The sequence below is a fragment of the Castor canadensis genome, chromosome X (genome assembly GCF_047511655.1).
Source record: "Castor canadensis chromosome X, mCasCan1.hap1v2, whole genome shotgun sequence".
In the NCBI taxonomy this organism is placed as follows: domain Eukaryota; kingdom Metazoa; phylum Chordata; class Mammalia; order Rodentia; family Castoridae; genus Castor; species Castor canadensis.
The window spans coordinates 133,086,392-133,107,318 of record NC_133405.1 but is presented as its reverse complement, the minus strand read 5'-3'; the positions used below and the strand labels follow the sequence as shown (position 1 = coordinate 133,107,318).

The 20,927-nt window shown below is 38.6% G+C and overlaps 1 protein-coding gene across 11 annotated transcripts in view; it reads left to right on the top strand.

The window, feature by feature from the left end:
• The window catches only part of Frmpd4 (FERM and PDZ domain containing 4), a 763,802-nt gene extending 758,900 nt beyond the window's left edge, over nucleotides 1-4,902 (top strand). For 10 of the 11 annotated variants that reach the window (XM_074064140.1, XM_074064139.1, XM_074064144.1 and 7 more), the window contains one exon: nucleotides 863-4,902. In XM_074064140.1, coding sequence (XP_073920241.1) covers nucleotides 863-2,187 — 1,325 coding nt within the window. In that variant the 3' untranslated portion in view covers nucleotides 2,188-4,902. Of the gene's footprint in view, nucleotides 1-857 lie in introns of all 11 variants that reach the window. The other variant, XM_074064149.1, reaches the window with a different exon arrangement.
• Nucleotides 4,903-20,927: the final 16,025 nt, after the last annotated feature.

Below are 20,927 nucleotides of genomic sequence, written 5' to 3'. Positions count from 1 at the left end.
TATGTTTCAAATTATAGCAACAACATCTTCTCCATGTTGGTTAATAGATGTTACTAAGGTGTTTTATAAGGGTTAATTTCTATTCCCTTAAAATAAAAAGTCTTTAAAAAAATCTTAAACATTTTCTGTTTTCCCAAAACCTATTACTGGCTTTGTCTGCCTGGGGAAGCCATTTGTGAATGTTACCTAGCTCATTATCCAGCTGCATCTTCACCTATAAATGAGTTAAACCAGACTGTTTGATCCTTCATGGTTTACATAGAGCTTTCACCTAAGTTAATGTTCATTCCTCTTCACATGACAGCTTTTCTAAGAAAACTTGAGCAACTTGCCCCAGGTCTTGACTTCAAGCCCTACACCTCATACCTAAGGCTGTCCTCTTATAAAGTTTAGCTGAATTAATTTGCATTAATTAAATTAGGCCACTTCTTTAAAATAAAAAAAGGTTACCAATGCCATGATGAACCCAACTTCCTTGAAATGACATTTAAATTTCTTAATGTATACATAGGATGTGTGTTTTCTATGTATCTAAACTTTGATAAATACATATTGGGAGCAAGGCAATTCATGAACTACGATTGTCTCCCTGAAAATGTTTGGAATTTCTAGATAATTCCAGTGAATCAGTAGTTCCAAAAATAACAGATTCCAGTATTCCTTGCTATCCATTGAAATAGAAATCTGTTATGAGGTATCAGTACACAGTCTTTGGAAAGCAGGGTGGCCCTGACCTATCTGTGGTAGCCCTTCTAGAATGCATCTTTGGAAAATGACAGGCATCACATAAGAGATATAGGGGAAATGGCCACCCAGTAGATGCTTAATGAATCTCTCTGTTTTTCTACTACCCCTAGTGTAGCTTTGACAGAGCCTGGGAAGGAGAGACGAGGAGGCATGCCTTCAGCTTGGTCTCAACATCCTGAAGCTGATCCCATCCTGCTACCATCAAACATTCACTCGGAATCAAAGGTGCCAATTCCAAATCAAGACCCTAATGATTTCTCCCAAGCAAACCAGGCATTTGGAGAGGCTGTGAGCTGGTGGCCAGCAGATCTGAAAGGGGGGAGCCTCAGGACATCCCCCAGCCAGAGGGCTCTCCAACATAGCAGCAGTATCCTCTCAGGACCTGTAGGTTTGGAGACCTTCCAAGAGAGAACCAAGGGTGTAGTCAGCTTGAAGTATCCAGGTATCACACAAGCACAGGAGACCAGTTCAGAAAGACGAGCAGAACTCCCCCTGGGGAAGAAGCTCACCAAAAGTTTTTCCCAAAGTTCGATGCACTTTAGCTCTGAAGGGAGGTTTCACAAAAGATCCCCAGTGGCTCATAAAGACTCAAAGCTGTATAGGACATTACCCTTGCGGAAGTCAGAGGGCAGCAATTGGAGATGCCGTGGTCCCTTCAGCTACTGTTTCCTGAGCCAAGGGCAAGATGAAGATGGTGATGAGGATGAAGAGGATGAAGAGGCCTCCCTTCAGGTCTCCTGCCTCTATCGACCACAGTTAACTCAAGCTATGACAGAACCAAGCAACACATCCCTGGCTGCTGGGATTCAGAAGCAAGGAGGGGAGCTGTCCAGAGGATCAGTGCTGAAGGTCTGGGTAGAAGACATGAATGGCCCAGATGACTTGGACTTCAGCAATCTGGCTTTTGATGCCCGGATTGCAAGAATAAATGCCCTAAAGGAGAGCACATACACAATGCCCGATGGGTTCCTTGCAGCCCAAAATGATGCCAATGAGCTGCTGTGCCTCGTCAGGGCAACCAAGGGGAAGAAGGAGGAGTCACGCCCCGAAGCATATGATCTTACACTTTCTCAGTACAAGCAACTGTTATCCATTGAGTCCAGACAGTTGGGAAGTGCCTGTAGGAAAATGGCGATGGCTGAGAAAAGCCCAGAGGAGATGCTCCTAGCTATGACTTCCAGCTTTCAAGTGCTCTGTTGTCTAACAGAAGCCTGCATGCGATTAGTGAAAGTTGTAAACTCAGAAACACAGCGGCAGGAAATTGTAGCCAAGATTGATGAAGTGGTCATAAACTACATTTGTCTCCTGAAAGCTGCAGAGGCAGCCACTGGAAAGACCACTGGGGATCCTGATATTGGACTCTCGATGCGACATTCAACCACCATGGCCGCTCTCGTAAGCACACTAACACGTTCTCTCAAGATGCTTTTAAATAAATAAATATGAAAGTCACGTCATAATCTACCTTTGCAAAGCCATACATGAACTTTTATTTACTTTCTGTGTATGATGAACAGATGTCTCCTTTCTTCTCTCTGTATATTTTGTTATTTTATATAAAATAGGAGATAAAAGTTACACTGATGAAATGTTGAAATGTCCTAATCAGATATAGTCTGTTTATATTATACATATATATATATACATTTAAAAGAAATATACAAGAAAGTGATGACATTTGACTATTTTTCATATAGTCAAAACTCCAGGTATATGATGTGAAATTTTAAGTTCTGCCATGTTAGAACAAAACAATGAATCTTTTCCCCTCTCCTTCCAGGTGGGTACTTGGAGATCCTATCACTCATATTTAGAAGTAAAAACCAAACAAAAAATAGAAAAGAAATCACATTGTATATAAAACATTACTTATGTTTTAAAATTATGGTTTTTAAGTATTGGAAATAGCAAAAAGACATTTAAAATTCAAGAAGCTATTATGAATTATTAGAGAATATATATAATAAATAATTTTTTGTGCATAGTGTTTGGTTATTGGATGCTTTCTTCCAAGAATCCTACATATTTAATTTTGGTTTGTGCTATGTGGGCTAAAGATTGGTTGGGAGGTAGGGTCTAATGTCAACACAAATGCTTGTCACAGTGTTTCTAGAATTAAAAAGCTTTCCAAATAGAAGAACAGAGAGAAGGATAGGCAGGTTCCTAGATAATACCTAGAGTTACTAATTGTCTAATTACATTAAATGAATGCAATTAATAATACCAAAATTAATTGTTTTATGAGCAGAGAGATGAGCTTTGACTAAAAGTCAAAATATATAAGCCAAAGATATTATCTTCCCCCAACTCCAACTCAGCCTTGAAGCTTAAAATTCCCTTTACAGTGACAGAACATTTAGTAAATTAATTGCAAAATTCAAGAAAAAAAAAGAACATTTAATCATCATAAAAATTCAGTACAGGCCCAGTAATGTAAACCAGACCACATACCAGCACCTGTAAGCACAGCTCAGCTCTCAGCAGGGTTTCCTGCAGCACCTCTACAGGAGCCATGGCTGCCAACCAAATTTGGAATGCCAGCCTAATACCAGGACAAAATTTCAAATCTGGAATCCCAGAAAATCAAGGAGAGATGGCTACTCTCATAATAGAAGCCATAATTGAATAAGTAATAAGGTATTAAATAAGTACTAAATCTGGAGTAGGTGACAGAAATAAGAAATCTGGGGAGGGGAAAGTAGTAAATTTGACCCATTTCAGTGATAACCAATGGAATGGAAAGAAGTTTTCAGAACTATGACCTAAGAATATATCTATAGGTCAAAACAAAAGAATGCAAACTCTATGATCATAAAATAAAGTTGATATGTACATATGTATTTCCTGGACCATTCAGTGTTCAAGCTATACACATTCCTACTTACGTGACTCCTTAGAATATGACAGTAGTATACCAAGTACAAATATTTCCATCTTGTAGCCTACTGGGCAGGAGGCATAACACAGTCCACAGTTGCTATCTCTCTCTAGTTTAGCCATTTATTCCACAGAGACTAAACAACAAAAGCCACACCACACATTTATAGATGGCAGCAAAGAAAGGAGTCCAGGCATGAGTTATTATAAATAATGTTTAATAAATAATAAAACATTATTTCATTCCAATTATAATTATATATATTGGTGTTTTGATATTGAGAGATATTAGTGGTGTTTACTGTGGAAAATCTTAGTAAATATCATTCTGTGTACTATAATATTAACAAAATAATAGGATGTGTGCTCTATGTCAGACAATGTGCTAAACATTATCGCATATATTATCTCATTTAATCATCACAACAGTCTTATGGTTTGGACACTATCATTAATTTCTTCTGCAGGAAATATGGTTTAGTAGTTAAGGAAATGGAGTTTGAGATCAGAAACATCTTGAGTTAAATTTTGGTTCTGACATTTTCTAGCCCTTTCATCTTGGGAAAGCTATATTTTTTCTAAGTCTCAATTTCCTCATAGTGAAATGGAGCTCAATTTACATAGGACTGTCATGAGTTTTAAATAAAATTATGTATGTAAAGTTCTTACCACAATATCTGGCAGAGAATTATGTTAGATATTATAATCATCATAATCATTGTGATATATTGCCCAAGATAATATGTGGGGGATGTTTGTTTTATATGCATATTGTATCCTGACTGTGTGCCGAACACATGTGTATTGAAGATATATAAAAGTAGTGTACAAGGAAGTGATGATCCTTGTTCAAATCATATATTTAGTTAGAACAACTTCCTAGTCCATTCTAGTTCTCTGAGAAGCCTCAGGGAAATAGCTCTGGGTCTTTCTAATCAGTCTCCCATTACCTATGGCTGCTCCAGTAAGTTTCTGTTTCTTATAAACAAACTCTTTACTACTCAGAACACCTCAAGGGACCCCTTTCCTGCACAAAGCATGGGGCTCCTATCTGGGGTCAAGGTCCACTAGAGTATAAGAACATATTAGAATGATACTTGTGTTTATTTTTATCTAGCTTTTTTATGTTTGTGTATGTTTTATAATGGCATAATAGTACAGTGATACATGTACATAATTTTAAATAAATAAATGAATGAATAAATAAATAAGCATATGCCTGGTGCATGCATGCAAAAACACTGTCACAGGTAGGATGCATTCACTAAAGCATGAAAGAGAACCCAACTGGAGAACTAAATTTCCTTCAACTGCAGGTCCTCTAAATTTAGTCCCCAGCCTATTTTTCCAAGTTGTCTCTTACCATTTTTTATTAATCTTTTATTATAAAACTTTGAAGGGTACAGAAGTAGACACAATTATATAAGGAACCAGTGAGAACTCATCAGGCAACAACTCCTGTTCAATCTTCTCTTCTACTCAACTCCTCCAAACTGTTTGATTTAGAAGTGAACCTCATATATCATACTGTTGAAGTTGTTGATGATTCTGACCAGAAGATTTGGGTTCTTGTGCTCTGGTGAGGAAGAATCCAAGCAGAACACATGGATGTAGTCAGGGTAACAGTGGAGTTTTATTATAGGAAAGGAAAGGGGATTACAGGTGGGGTCTCTGGCAGGTAGAATGGAAGTGCCATGTGCAGGAGAAAAAAAAAGGGAAGAATTTTTATTTTAAGTTGTTTTTGTTTTTATATCATCCCTAACTTAGAGGTGGAGAGAACACCCATCTCCAATGGCCTTGGGGCAGGGGATGAGGGGGATGTGTGCATACAACAAGGCTAATTCTCAGGTACCCTAAATCCTAAATCCGTGCAAGAGGAAATTTCCACTCTCTAGCCTAACAAAGGATTTGCAATTGAAATGGTGCTCTCTGGGCTCAGAGGGAATGGGTGAGGGAGGAGGGATGCCTGAGGTGCTCTAAATCAGGCTGTACAGTTTTTAAAACTCCTGAACTTTCCCCAATGTCTAGACTGCCTCTATGACTACTTCAGTAAGAACCTTCAAAAGGTAAGAACTTTTTAATGCAATCAATAGTAATTCCTTAATACCATGAAATAAACATTACAGAAATAAATGACAGAGAAAGTGAATCTCTACAATAAATCCAACCCCCAGTGACAGTCATTGTCCACAATTCAGGGCATCTTTTTTCAATTTCTCTATATATTAAGGTTGTCATTATCACCCTATTTATGACTTTGACTTTTAACTCAGAGTTGCTTGGAAGATTGGTCTTTCTACCTGAGTCTCATTTCCATCATACTTCATGTAAGTGGGTTGGCCAGAAGGAATAAAATTGACATGGAAAGAAAGAGTGGTCAGAACAACCAGCACAGCAGTAGGCTTCTAGTAAAACCCAGTTTCTAATGCAATTGTTTCAGACATTAAAATTACCAAGACTCCACTGATCCTAGGCCCAATGGGAATTAGTCTAATTACAAAACAAATTATTTTCCAGAAGAGAGTAAAAACAAATATTGAAGGTCAGACCCAGGCACCAGTAGTTCATGCCTATAATCCTAGCTACTTGAAAGGCTGAGATTGAGAAGATTGCTGTTGAAGCCAGGCCCAGGCAAAAAGTTCATGAGGCACTATCTTGACAGAAAAATGCCAAGCAATCTGGTGTGCGTTGATCATCCCAGCTGCTACAGGAAACCTAAAATAGGATTGGGGTTCAGGCAGCCTGGACAAAAGCAAGACCCTATCTGAAAAAAAAAATAACCAGAGCAAAAAGAGCTGGAGGTGTGACTCAAGCAGTACAGCCCTGCCTATCAAGCATGAAACCCTGAGTTCAAACACCAATACTGCTAAATATATATATTGAAGGTCAGGCATGGTGGCTCAAACCTGTAATCCCAGCTATGCCAGAGGCATCTGTAGAAGGATCATGGTCAGAGGCCAGCCCAGGCACAAAACAACAGACCGTGCCCGAACAAAACTAAAGCAAAAAGGGCTGGGGGCGTGGCCCAAGTGGTACAGCATCTGCCTAGCAAGCTTGAGGCCCTGACTTCAATCTCCAGTACTGCATAAAACAAAACATGAAATCACAGATACAGCAATACTACAATGGCTCAATTGCTTATGTTAAGAATTTCATCTTTCATTATGATTTCTCTTAGAAATGACACTCTTCACTTGTTTAAGTTCTGCTTCCATACATTTCTAAATGCCAGTTATTACTAATCGGAATGTTATTTCTGAACCACTCAGAATGCTGTTCTAATTTCTTCTGCCTGCATGATCTGATTTGGCAATGGGCGACGTTTCCTCTCCTTGTTTGTCACCCATTGGGATTGTGTTAGCTGTTTTTGAAATGGAAGAAAAGCCAATCAGCTATGTTCAGGAGGTTTCTTATCTTTTCCAAACAATCAGAATCACATTTATGAGACACTGAGTTCAATCCCCAGCACCAAAGGGGGAAAAAAAAAGAAAGAAAGCAAAAGAAATCTTTGTGGGGATCAAAACGCATGAATGCATGAATATTACATTGTCTCTAACCTGATTTTGTCCTTTGAAAGCAGTCAGTTTTGACTTGACTCTGTGTGTGTCTCTTGGTCTATGAGACTGTCTTTCCATTTGGCTTTAATGATTTCTGTGCTAGTTTCTCCTCTGCCAGTCCAAAAACTGTGAAAAAAAATTTAGACATAACATCTGAAATCTTCTTTTAAAGTCAAGTTACAGCAGTAGCTGCTCAGCTTTGAAAGATCAAAGAGTAGGTATCTTACCTTTTGAACTGAATTTTTATTCATAACAACATGACTATCATTAAGTTGAATACTTTTTTAGTCATTTCAGTTTATTCGCCAGCCTACCTGTCTCACTTTTCAGTTTCAAAGTCCATGCATAGGAGAAACAATCTGTCTGTATCAAATATTGTTGCTGCACAAAAGAATGGAATGAATGAAATCCTACGTCCACGACAGAAATAGGTAGTCAGTTATCCCAAATAGCTTAAGAAGTTGACCTGCTACTTGCAGCTGAAATCATGCTAATCTTTCCTCCACATTAATAATCACATCTCCATTTTCTTTTGCACATTCATTCAGAGCCTTGGATTGAATTGGTTTTGTTTTCCTTCTTTCTAGTCATTCTCATTTTCCACTCTACAGTCTGGACCAAAATTTAGTCCCATTTTTGCATCATTACTCACAACTAGAGACAGAACTTGCTTTGGTAGATGTGTAGGTAGGATTTTGGGAGCTGAGCTTTCTTAGTAACCCCCAACCGAGCAGGGTTTCTGCTGTTTTCATTTTGATTAGTACCCGTTGTCTTCTTGCCCTTCCACTAGTGATCTATAACTCCTTTCTGTCTCCCACATACAGAGGCAGGATGAGTCCATTCATTCATTCAGCAGCTATCAATAACTCCCTAATCCAGGCAAACACGGTGCTACATGCTAGAGGCGGATACAATGATGAATATAATTGACACAGCTGCTGCCTAAAATGGGATGCCTGTTCTAGAATGGGAAAACCTTTATCATTCATCAAGAAAGGAGGAGTTCAGCATGAGCCAACATTGTAGGTGGCCCTCCTTTGCATGATAGGGTAGGACAAGAAAGATGGCAGACAGATCTTAACAATCAATGAGAAAAAATGACAGTATTCTATGACCTACAAAAATTTTGCTCAAAACTTTAAACACTCTTATTCAGTTACAAATAAATAGGAACATGAAAAAGTATAGTGGAATTGGTACACAGTAATTTTTAGTACACAGTAATTTTTTTTTTTTTTTTGGTTTTTTGAAATGGGATCTTGATATGCAGTCTAGGCTGACCTGCCTCAGCCTGCAGAGTTCTGGGATTACAGGTATGAGACACCACATGTGGTAGTACACAATAGAAAGCCAGGCATGGTGGCACATGTCTGTAATTCCAGCATTTGGAAAGCTGAGGCAGGAGGATAGCAAGTTCTAGTCCAGCCTGGGGTACTTAGTGGAACACTGTCCCAAAAAAATAAGGACCAGACATGGTAGTTATGCATGAGACAGTGATCATGAGGGTCACAGTTCAAGGGCTGCCCAGGCAAAATGCTGGTAGAGTACAAACGCAAGGTTCTGAGTTACTTCAGTACTGTCAAAAAAATAAATAAATAAAACCCAAACAATAAAACAGTAGAACCTTGAGAATTAAAATGAGTCTTTTTTTTTAAACAGTGCTTGTCTTCTTTTCTTCATCACTTACAGTATAGCATGGACAAGCATCTTTTCTAAATTTGAACCAACTTCTAACATTCTTTCACTTGTGCTCTGAATCCTGTGAAATATCTCGAAGAGTTACTTTCATGTGATGTGTTGTTTTTCTCTAGTGTCACTTCCTCTGAGACAGCTTCATCCTTTTCATCTTAAGGACTCTCCTTCTTTAGACTGCACATCTGTAGTCTCAGTCTCGAAGACACCATCATCCCCCACTGTCAGCTACTTCTTTAATTACTCCACTGACATTTGATTTTAATTTCACTTCCAGCCTCATCACTTTTGGTTTCTCTGTCACACTTTCATTTTTATTGCACAGTTCCCTCTTTCAGAGCTCCATTTTTCTAAAATGTTCTGTGGCTTTAGCATTTGGGAGGGGGTGGATGGAAGCAGTACAACTACCTGCTCTGCTGTCTGTGCATGAACTGACCAGCAAATGCTCAGTGGCCAATGCCTGACAACCTCTGAAAGAAGTGAGATGATTGGTCACTCACCATCGTGCATATCTTTCATTTCCATAGAAATTTTCAGATCGAAGAACCAAGAGCAAAGCTTTTACTTTGTACAATTACTCATAGTTAACATACCATGGTAACTGAAATTTAAACCATGTTGGAGACTGGTGATTAGTTAAACCATGCATATCAAAACCATGAATAATGAGGATTGCCAGTACTCAGCTGTTTAAAGGGTCCAAAGCCAGTGGTCAAAATACCACTCAGCACGGTCCAACAGACTTTCCTGCAATAATGGAAAATTTCAAAATATGTAATGCTCAATATGATAGCAAATAGTCTATTAAATGTGTGGCTACTTAGTACTTTTTTTGGCAGTACTGGGGTTTGAACAAAGGACCTCACACTTGCTAGGCAGGCATTCTATCACTTGAGCCACACTACCAGCCCTTTTTTGCATTGGGTATTTTCAGGATAGGGTCTCACAAACTACTGTTTGCCTGGGCTGGCTTCAAATCATGATTCTCCTGATCTCTGCCTCCCGAGTAGCTAGGGTACCAGCACCCAGCTACTTAGTCCTTTTAATGGAGCCAATATGCTTAAGGAACTGAATTTCTAACTGTATCATTTCATTTCATTTACACATTCACATGTGGCTATTGGCTACCATACTGTGCTGTGCAGTTCTAGTAGGAAAGCAGACAAGAAAGAAAGAAAGAAAGAAGGAAAGAGCAGTGACAAATTGCAGTAAATTCTAAGAGGACAATTGATAGACTTTGGGGAAGCAATGATATCCAAGTCAGGGCTTTGTCAAGATTTGGGAGGAAGGAACCAACTGATTGGTTAGTACATATGACAGGCCCAGCTGAAGGCATTTAAATGGTATATGTAATGGACAGCAGTAGCAGGTAAAGACTCTGCATCATTAAACCAGAGGTTCAACTTACCCAACTTCTTTCCTTGACCCTGGGTAAGTCCAAGGCAAAAAGGCACCATTTCTGAGCACCCCCTCAAAAATGCAAGCACACACACACACACACACACACACACAGGCTCAATCACACTCCCATCACATGATCGTTAGATTTTTGTTTGTTTGTGGTACTGAAGCTTGAACTAAGGGCCTTGCACTTGCTAGTCAGGTGCTCTATCACTTGACCACACCTCCAGCCTCCTATCACATGATGATATATGATTTACCTGGATGACTATTTCTTCCCCAAGAAGAACGAAATGTTATCCTTTGCTAGTAAATGGATGGAATTGGAGAACATCATTCTGAGTGAGGTTAACCTGGCCCAAAAGACCAAAAATCATATGTTCTCCCTCATATGTGGACATTAGATTAAGGGCAAACACAACAATGGGATTGGACTTTGAGCACATGATAAAAGCGAGAGCACACAAGAGAGATATGAGGATAGGTAAGACACCTAAAAAATTAGCTAGCATTTGTTGCACTCAACGCAGAGAAACTAAAGCAGATACCTTAAAAGCAACTGAGGCCAATAGGAGAAGGGGACCAGGAACTAGAGAAAAGGTTAGTTAAAGAAGAATTAACCTAGAAGGTAACACACGCACAGGAAATTAATGTGAGTCAACTCCCTGTATAGCTATCCTTATCTCAACTAGCAAAAACCCTTGTTCCTTCCTATTATTGCTTATACTCTCTCTTCAACAAAATTAGAGATAAGGGCAAAATAGTTTCTGCCAAGTATTGAGAGGGTGAGGGGGAGAGGGAGGGGGTGGGGGTGGGTGGTAAGGGAGGGGGTGGGGGGAGGGGGGAGAAATGACCCAAGCATTGTATCCACATATGAATAATAAAAAAATAAATAAATTTTAAAAAGAAGAAAATTATTGCCAAAGGCATTGAGGAATGGGAAGTATTGTGGCAAATACTGGCTTAACAGCCAGCATAGTGGTCTGTTTCCTAAAACATGTCCTTCCTGACACAGTCTGAACTCACGCTAGTCCTCAGCTTAGAGCCTGAGCTTTCCTATGCTTTGACTTCAGCTTTTCTTGTTCTTGGACTCAACTTATTTCTTGTTTGGATTTCAAAACTACTTCCAAGTTCACTCAGATGTGACTCAATAAATTCTGCAATATATATACAGTATAAAGGAAGAAATTAGTTCAGTTTCATGAATGCCAATTTAAATTTGTTCTTTGCTATCCATTAGTTTCCTCCCTCTGCCTTCTTTATTCTCGGTCTCTCCTAGCACTCTCCCACCCCATTTCTCCATATTAATTTTCTATTACTATACAAGAAATTAACACAAAATGAGTTACAACACACATTTATTATCACCAGTCTTTGTGGCTCAGGAATCCTGAGCCTAACTGGCTCAGGGTCTCACAGGGTTGCCATCAAAATTTTGGCTGGGCTGCATTCTCATCTGAATGCTCAGCTGAGGGCAAGTCTCCTTCTAAACTCATTCAGATTGTTAGAAGAACTAACAGTTCTGTAAGGCATCTCAAACATGGCTGCTCATTTTATCAAGCCCAGTAGCAAAATTTCTGACCTCAAAAAGGCCCCCAGTCCACTCTTTAAGGGTTTTCATCTGATCCAATTAAGTCCACCCAAGACAATCTTCCTTGTGATTACTTAAAACTTAACAAATTTGGACCTTAAGCATCTCTTCAAAATGTCTTCTCCTTTACTATATGCTATTGGTTAGAAGCATGCCACAGGTCCTGCCCTCACTCCAGGGGAGAGGATTGGGCAGGACAGAAACACCAAGGGACAGTCTGTTCCCACATTCTCCAGGACCTTTTCCTTAACTATAAACTCAACAGGTACATATTCCTCAGGACAGAAGAAATAGTATAGACATATCTTCTAGTGTACAATTTGTGCCCTAATGTGAGTCATTAAAGGCCACATGGGAAGCTTTTGGCCCTCCCTGTCCTGGCAGAGACCCATTCTCTAGATATATTTCTTTGTTAACATGCCAAGTTGCTCTGAGGATGAAAACTCCAATAATCATGATGTATTGACTTGAGCAGGTCAGGATTTTATTAGTGCTAAATCTATAGGTAAGCTCTTTGTGGCAATGTAACTTTCTCATTGCACTCATTTTAGAGTCAAGTTATAACGTCAGGATCAGGTTAGATCAAATAATTCAGTGGGCATATGAATTATTAAAGATGCTGAACTTTAACCAGTGTAACTATGCCTTTCTCAAGTATTTATGGGGCAGGAGGATGAGGTCAGCTCAGGCCACTTGTTCCTAAGTTATTCATCTGGCCATGAAGCTTATGCATTCAAATTCAACTTTCCAACAAGCCCCACTTGGAAAACCTGGCCAGAGTACCTTCAAATGATGCTGTTCCTTCATGCAGCCTCCAGCAAAGATGAGAATGAAGTAGGACACATTTCTGTATAAATCCCATGCCCTTTTATTCTCTCCCTTTAGTTTCCAAAACTATATAAACCTATATTATTGAAACAGATTTACTGAAGAGGAGTATTCCATCTTTAGTACTCTCTGGATTTCTGAGAAAGATGCAAGAAGGCAAATATACACACACAAAATTGAACAAGATGTAAATAAATGTAGTATATCACATCACCCAGACGTACATGCAAAGCCACATTTGGCTTTCCTGCTTTTATTCTACTCATGCCTCCCACTCCTGCAAATTCATTCTCCAGTCTTTCGTCAGTATATTTATAATGACATAAGTATTAATAATAACAGCCAATATTTATTTAGGCACAACAAACTAGGTGCGTGCCAAATGATCTTCATGCATAATTATTGCATCTATTTCTTAGAACAATCTGTGAGAAATTATTATCTTCCTAAATTTTAAGAGAAATGAGGTTAGAGACTCCAAATAACTTGCCCAAAATCACAGATTCTAGTCAGATGTGAACTCATGAATTGCAATTTTGTTCAGTAGTTTCTAGCCAAACAACTGGCTTTTTGATTGTTTTCAACAAAAAAATTTTTAAATTACTAGCATGTGGTTTTTAAAAATTAAATTCCACCAAAGAACTCACAATAAAAAGTAACCATCTCCTATACCAATCTTCGCACCTTTAATCCCAGTTGCACTTGAACCTGTTTCATCAGGTTCATTGTTGTTGTTGTTTATCTGGTGGTACTGGGGATTGAACCACACACTCTAGCACAGCCCAGTCCCAGATTCTGCTTCTAGCTTTTCTAGTAGTATTCTCCATAGTTACAATCGATCCAATTTTTTCACTTGCCAACTTTGGAATGATTTTTATCAACTACCCTTGAAAAATAAGGAATTCACTAACTTAGTTGCCCCTCACTTATCCTTCTTCTCCTCACCTAATCAATGTTTGATAGGGACATTATTTTTATTTTTGTTAACCATTCATGCCATGGTTTTATTTTGCATGTGTGTGCTTGAGTTTTTTTAGACTATTTTTATTAGCATGCCACTAATAGTACAAAGGAGTTTCACTGTGGTAATCCCATAGATGCATACAGCGTACTTTGAACAAGTTATCTTAGCCCCCCAACCTCCTCTCCCTCTCTCCCCTTTTCAAAGTGTTTGCTGGGGTTCATTATGTTTTATATATATATATAGTACTATATATATATATACTTCAATCCTCTTCACCCCCCCCAGTACCCTCTCTATTCCCCCTCCTCCCTCCTGGCCCTGATTACCCCTCTCACTGAGCCCCCAGACAGTGCCCCTTTTATACTCAAGTGATAAGGATATTATTAAATTCTATTCTTAGTGGCTTATTTAGCTTTACATATTACAATTACATCAGTTTCTGGTTCAATGATCTTTTGACAATCTGTTTGACTCCCCACCTATGGCAAATGAAACTGTCTTTTGTGGTGATAGGGTTTGAACTCAGGCCCTTGTGCTTGCTAAGCAAGCATTCTACCATTTCAGCCATATTCCCAGCCATTTTTGCTTTAGTTATCTTTCAGGTAGAATCTAGAGATTTTCTACCGGGCCACCCAGTAGAGATGACAGGAGCACCCCATCATGCCTGCCTTATTGACTGAGTTGGGTGGGGAGGGGATCTCACTAACTTTTTGCCTAAGCTGGACTCGAACTATGATCCTCCCAATTTCTACCTCCTGAAAAGAAATAAAGTTATTTATGCCATCAGCCTTTCTTTCCTTTCACCCCACCACTTCTTTACTCCCGCCTCCTATCTTAGGCCATCAGTTCTTTCCCATTTAAATCATTAATATTGTTATTAAAAGTAATTTTCCCCATGGTATTTAGGGATTCAAACTTTGTAAACTACTACAGCCTGGAGAAACACCATGGCCAACCACTTTCTCAAAAACATGAAAGTTATCCAGAGTCCTTTTATAGAGGGTGAAGCAAGAAAAACCTCTAGACATAGAAGGAAAGAAAAAAGATAGAGTATACTATGAACTCATTACATCTGGAGATAGTGTTTCTCAAAATGGGGCCCTGAACCACTCATATCAGAGCTTCATCCCAGACCTATTGAATCAGACACTATGGGGGGTGGAGTCTGGCAACCTGTGATTTGACACCTAGTCAAGGTGATTCTAAGGCATGCTCAAGTTTGAGAACTGCAATGTTGAATGATTAACAAGTGTAGTTTAAGAACCCTGTCTCCTTCTTGCACTATCGTCTTGTAACCTATAGTACTTAAAACATGTTATAAAAATTGAAATTCACCCAGAAAGGCTGTGATTAATATTTTCAAAAGATAAGACTTTAGGCTGCACACATATTTAAGAGGGCTCTTACCTTCAGTATCATGACGCATCAGAAGTTTCATAAGGCAAAGAAAGTAGACAGAACACAATTTGCATTTACCCTAGAGAAGTTCTATATATGCCAGAGCAAGGCAATTTTCTGCCACACATTTGCCTAACAAAAGTTCAATGTCATTGCCTCAAATAGTCCCTTAAAGTAAAGTGGAGTCCTCCTTTTTAAAGGGCACATTAATCTCACTATTTCCTCCTTGTCCAGGTAGGTAGCATTTTCATTTCTCTAACCAAAATTAAGTCATCCTTGCTATGATTTAATTCGAATCTATAATTTCAAGCTAATAATCAGCATTTATGATTATTATATACTGTGATGATTCCTTTTCTATACACTCAATATTGTGGCTCCTGGGTTATCTGAAAGAATTTCACAGAATCAAAATAAAATTGAAATTCTTTCAATTTAGTTGATTAAAGGGCATCAATTTGTCAAAATCACACCATATTTAGATCCCTTTCTACTTTCACCAATTATTTACAGCTTTTAAAAAAAATTTTCATAGACTTTCTACAGGTTTTCATTTCTTCTCACTGGCAAAATGATAATATGCTATGCATATCTACTGCTGTATTAAAAACAACTCCCAAGGTGCTGGGGGTACAGCTCAGTGGTAAAACATTTGCCTAGCATGCATGAGGCCCTGGGCTTAATCTCCATCATTACAAAAACAAAAGCAACAATAACAAATAAAAACCACCCAAAAATGTAGGTTTAAAGAACCACTTATTTTCATTTCTCCTCTGTCTGGGTGGTCCTTACTTGAAGTCTCTCGTGCAGTTGCAATTGGGGGATGGCAGAGTCAACTGCAGGGCTTGACTGGTGTTCAAGATGCCGTCTCCTGGAGGTACCATTTGTCTGGAAGCCCAGCTGAGACTGTCAAACCTAGTCTTACAGGTGACCTGTCCATGAAGCTTGAGCTTCTCCCAGCATAATGTTCTAGAAATACCATTCTTTTCTTTGTGTGTGTGTGTGTGTGTGTGTGTGTGTGTGTGTGTGTGTGTGCTACTGGGGTTTGAAATAGGGCTTTGCACTTGCAAGGCAGCTGCTCTATTATTGCTTGAGCCTTGCCTCCGGCCCTTTTGCTCTGGTTATTTTGGAGATAAGGTCTTGCTTTTTGCCCAGGCTGGCCTGGACCTTGATCCTTCTGTTTTAGGCATCCTGCCATAGCTGAAATGATAGGCCATCTTGCCCAGCTATTGATTGAAATGGGGGTCTCACTAACTTTTTGCCCAGGCTGGGCTTGAACTGTAATCCCCCTGATCTCACTCTCCCATGTAACTAGGATCACAGGCATGAGCCACCAGTGTCCAGCTGAGATAGCAGCATTTCTTAACATGGTGACTAGCTCCCAAGATAGAGCATCTCAGGGTGGGTGTCGCAAGAAAACCAGAAAGCAGCTGAAAGGCTTTTTCTAACTAGTCTAGAAAGCCATTCCTTATTTTTCTGTTGGTCAACTGAGTCACCATACCAGATTAGATTCAAGAAGAGGAGATCTACTGTCTATCTCTCTATTGGAAGAGTGATCAAAAAATCTGCAACCATCTTTAATTGGTCACATGTGCTTCTGCCAAAACCTCCACACGATCCAGCATTTCAATTGCGTTATCTGGTCCAAGAAATCAGATCTTCCTGGAGACACGCATCCCTGCCAGAGTCTTTTGACTTCCTTTTCCAGTATGAACCTGTTTTTATCTGCATAAATACCATCCTGGGACTTTCTTTCTCAGTTTTCTCAGAATAGACTCCACAGTTTCCTGTATCTAGTAATGCCTAAAGGCATTTTCTGATAAAGATTATGCAGAGGTAACCATGTTGAATTCTTGCATGTCTGAAAATAACTTTTACTTTGCCCATATGCTTAATTGATAATGTGACTCTGTATGGGGTCCCAGGTTCTAATCTGCCTCCCTCCATAACTTGGGTGTCACTGCTCCACCATCTGTTTGCAGCAAGACAAATATCATATGTTCTCTCTTACATGAAAAATGTAGACCAAAAAAAATGACATAAGTATAAAATAGGGACTATTTGGGAAGAGGAACCAGTGGAAAAGGAGACAGGAAAAAGAAAGGATGAGTAGACCACTATGATTATAGGCATGTATGGAAACAGAACAATGAAACTCATTAAAATTTCTTTAAAGGGGGAAGAGAAGACAAGACAGAACAATAGAGGGGTGAATTTGATCACTATACATTATATGCATGTATGGAAATATCATAATGAAATCTCTTTGTACAAATAATATACACTAATAAAATAAGGAAATCATCATGTTTGATTTTGTTTCTGTGAAAGTTCCAAGCAGTTCTTTACATATTTGTCACAGAATTACATGTTCTGAACAATGTGTAATGTTGTTATGCACATTTTTAAACTTTATGCAAATGAATGCATCCTTCCACACCACACTTTGATTTTATTATTCAACATTAGTTTTGCAAGATCAATACCTTTTGATAGATGTTGCCTTATAATGTATTGCATGTTAAATTTATATTCCGTCATTAGTGGACATTTAAGCTGTTTACAATGTTTTGCTAAAAGTACTGCCTGTGATTTTGGGTAGACATGTGAAAGTCTCTAGGATGGTGCCTAAATGTGGAATTTGAAAAAGGGATAGCTCTTCTTTAACTTTACTGGATCTTGATTCCCCCCTCCTGGGCAGGCCCATCCTCAGTGATCCCAAAAGTTAGGAAACCAATGCAAGCAGCAGGTTGCCTACATTACTCTGAATCTTCCTCTGGTAGTCAGCTCCTAATTATCTGAAGTATCCTTCCAAGCAGACTACCGAAACAGGCACACTCATTATTTATATATATATATATAGAGAGAGAGAGAGAGAGAGAGAGCTATCAAGATAGATATTACTGATTGTTCTCCTTCTACAATAAATTATATATGGCACTGCCCAACACTGACCTACACCAAGCTACTCAAAAGTATATCCAAGTACCTAGGCTCATATTTAAATCTTTTTATAAAAACTAATTATGTTCCTCTTCCTGCCAACATAAGCACAGCATTGAAAACTGTTTGTAGTAGGGTTATACTAATACTCACAGACATGACCTACATAAATCAAACAGGCAAGGTTGATAAAAGAGGAGCGGAGAGAGAAAAGAATGAAAAGGAAGGAAAGGAATTAAATGATCAATTCAGGATGTACACCATCTGAATAACACACCTCTGAAGAAAAATGTAGTGCTGTTTTGTGTGCAATATAATATAAATCTCAATCTAATTATTATAGCTATATTTATCTATTTTCACATTTTTATTATCCACAAATCTGCTCTGTTTTACTCTGTCAACTCTCTGGTCAAATTCTGGCTTCCAACTACTGTATAATATTTCACAGTGTGTATCTTCCATCTTTACTTGTCCATTTACCCAATGACAAACACCCAGATGATCTTCAATTTCCATCTACAAACAAACCTGAAGGGAACATCCTCATACATACCCCTGTTCCTGACAGATAGACAGTCAGGCACACACACAGACACAGACACCCATACACATGCACACAGGATCGCAAGGTATGTGTATATTAAATGTGACCAAGAAGGCAGCATCTTGTCTACATGTACACAGGGTGTTAATTCATGTAGCCCACCCATAGTGCATATCACCCAGATTTCTAACTTTACCTATTTGATGGATTTACATTTCTTTATTGTGTCAGTTTGCATTCTCTAATTGCCAATAAGTTTGAGCATCTCTTCAGAGGGTTGTTGACAATTTGGGTTCCTTTTTTCTTTCATTTCCTTTTCATATGCTTTGCCTAATATTTTCAACAGAGTTTTCTATTTTTTTATGTTGACTTGTATTGTGTATTTAGATATAAGGTCCTTGTTGGTTTTGGACATTGTGAATATTTTTCTCCCAAAACATCTTTTGTAAATGTCCATAGTTTCCTTTATAAAACAGAAAGCTAAGCATGTACAAATAATCATAAATCATAAGGTTGAAGATTGGTGTGTTTTTTCATACTAAGGTTTTGTTTAATACTCCTTTTAATAATTCTTTATAAGGAATATATTCTCCCACATTCTTTTCTATTTACTTTAGGGTTTCTCCATTCATACAAAGGTTTTAGTCCATCTGAAATAGACTCTTTTATATACAGTCAGGTAGAATCTACTTTTATTTTTCTGTATTGCAGGTAGATAATTTCTCCACCATCAAATCTCTGGGTAGAATCTGTGAGACAAGCAACACACTTTGAGGCTTAGATGCAAAGGGTGGCACACATTGGGCATGACGATTTGTATCACTTCTGAGTTATACACATTTTGCTTCTGGTCTACTTGGGGATCTATGGAGGGTGTGCCCTTAGTCATGACAAAGAAGCCCTGGTGATGATGTGGACATATGGAAAGGCTAAGGTGCTCTCCACCAGCTTATAGGAAGCAGATCACAACAAGGATGAACTGAAGCCAGGAATGTGATGGATGTCACACATTCTGAACAGAACTGTTGGTGAATTTATGTGAGACGCCATCAAGAGCTCCCAGGAAAAACTTTGATATTAATGGGAAAGGCCTATGTTACCGGTTGGACACAAAAGCAGCAAGCCATGATTAATTAATATTAAGTTGCTAAGCAAGACAACTCCTCACTTAGGGGCAAACTCTTACATGAATGCACCTTCAAAGTGTCCTTTCCTAGCAGTATAGAGGCTCCTCAAAAAACTGAAACTAGAACTACCATGTGATCCAGCAATACCTATCCTGGGCATATATCCAGGATATATATAAGGAATATAACTCAGGACATATATATAAGGAAAGTCAGGATACAATAGAGACACTAACACACCCATGTTTATTGCAGCACTATTCACAATAGCTAAGCTATGGAAACAGCCAAGATGCCCCACACTGATGAATGGATTAGGAAAATGTAGTATATATATACATTGGAGTTATTATTCAGCTATAAAGAAGAATGAAATTATGTTATTTGCAGGAAAATGGATGGAACTAGAGATGATCATGCTAAGTAAAGTAAGCCAGGATCAGAAAGACAAAGGTCACAATTTTTTTCTCATATGTGGAAGACAGATCCAAAAGGTAAACATATATACAAATTCAAACATAATCATATATACATGCTTGCAATAGTGGGACTGTTTGGGCAGCTAAGGGGAGGAGAGAGAGAGGAAAAGAGAATGATAGAAAGTAAATAATATTAAAATACATTGCATCTGTGTAGGAAGAAGGCATAACAAAAGGCACTGAAAGCAGTTGAATAATGGGGGCAGGGGAAAGGTTAAGGGAGAGTAATAGAGAGGGCTAATCTAATGAAAGTACCATATTTGCATGGAAAACTCCTTTGAACGATGCATATACACCTAAAGATAGGAATGTAAAACAGGTCCTGTTAGGGAGTGAGAATTGATGGGAAGCAGGAGGGTGAATAGAGGAGAAAGGAAGGTGAACATGGTCGATGTACTTTGTATACTTGCAGGAAAATAAAACAATGAAACATGTTGAAATTGTTTTAAGAAGGGGGAGGAGGGACTGGCAGAGTGGCTCAAGTGGTAGAGTGCCTGCCTAGCAAGCATGAGGCCCTGAGTTCAAATTCTAGTGCCACAAAAAAAAAAGAAGGGGGAGGAGGATGAAAGAGAATGATGGTGGGGGTGAACCTGACTAATGTACAATGTAAGCATATATGGAAATGTCACAATGAAACACCCTGTAAAACTAGCATGTGCTAATAAAAACATTAAAAAAATAAAAAATAAAGTAAAAAAACAAAGTCTCATTCTTTTTGGCTAAAACTTTTGGAGAAAGTGGAGCATGTGCAGAAGCACTTCTGTCCACCATCTTTG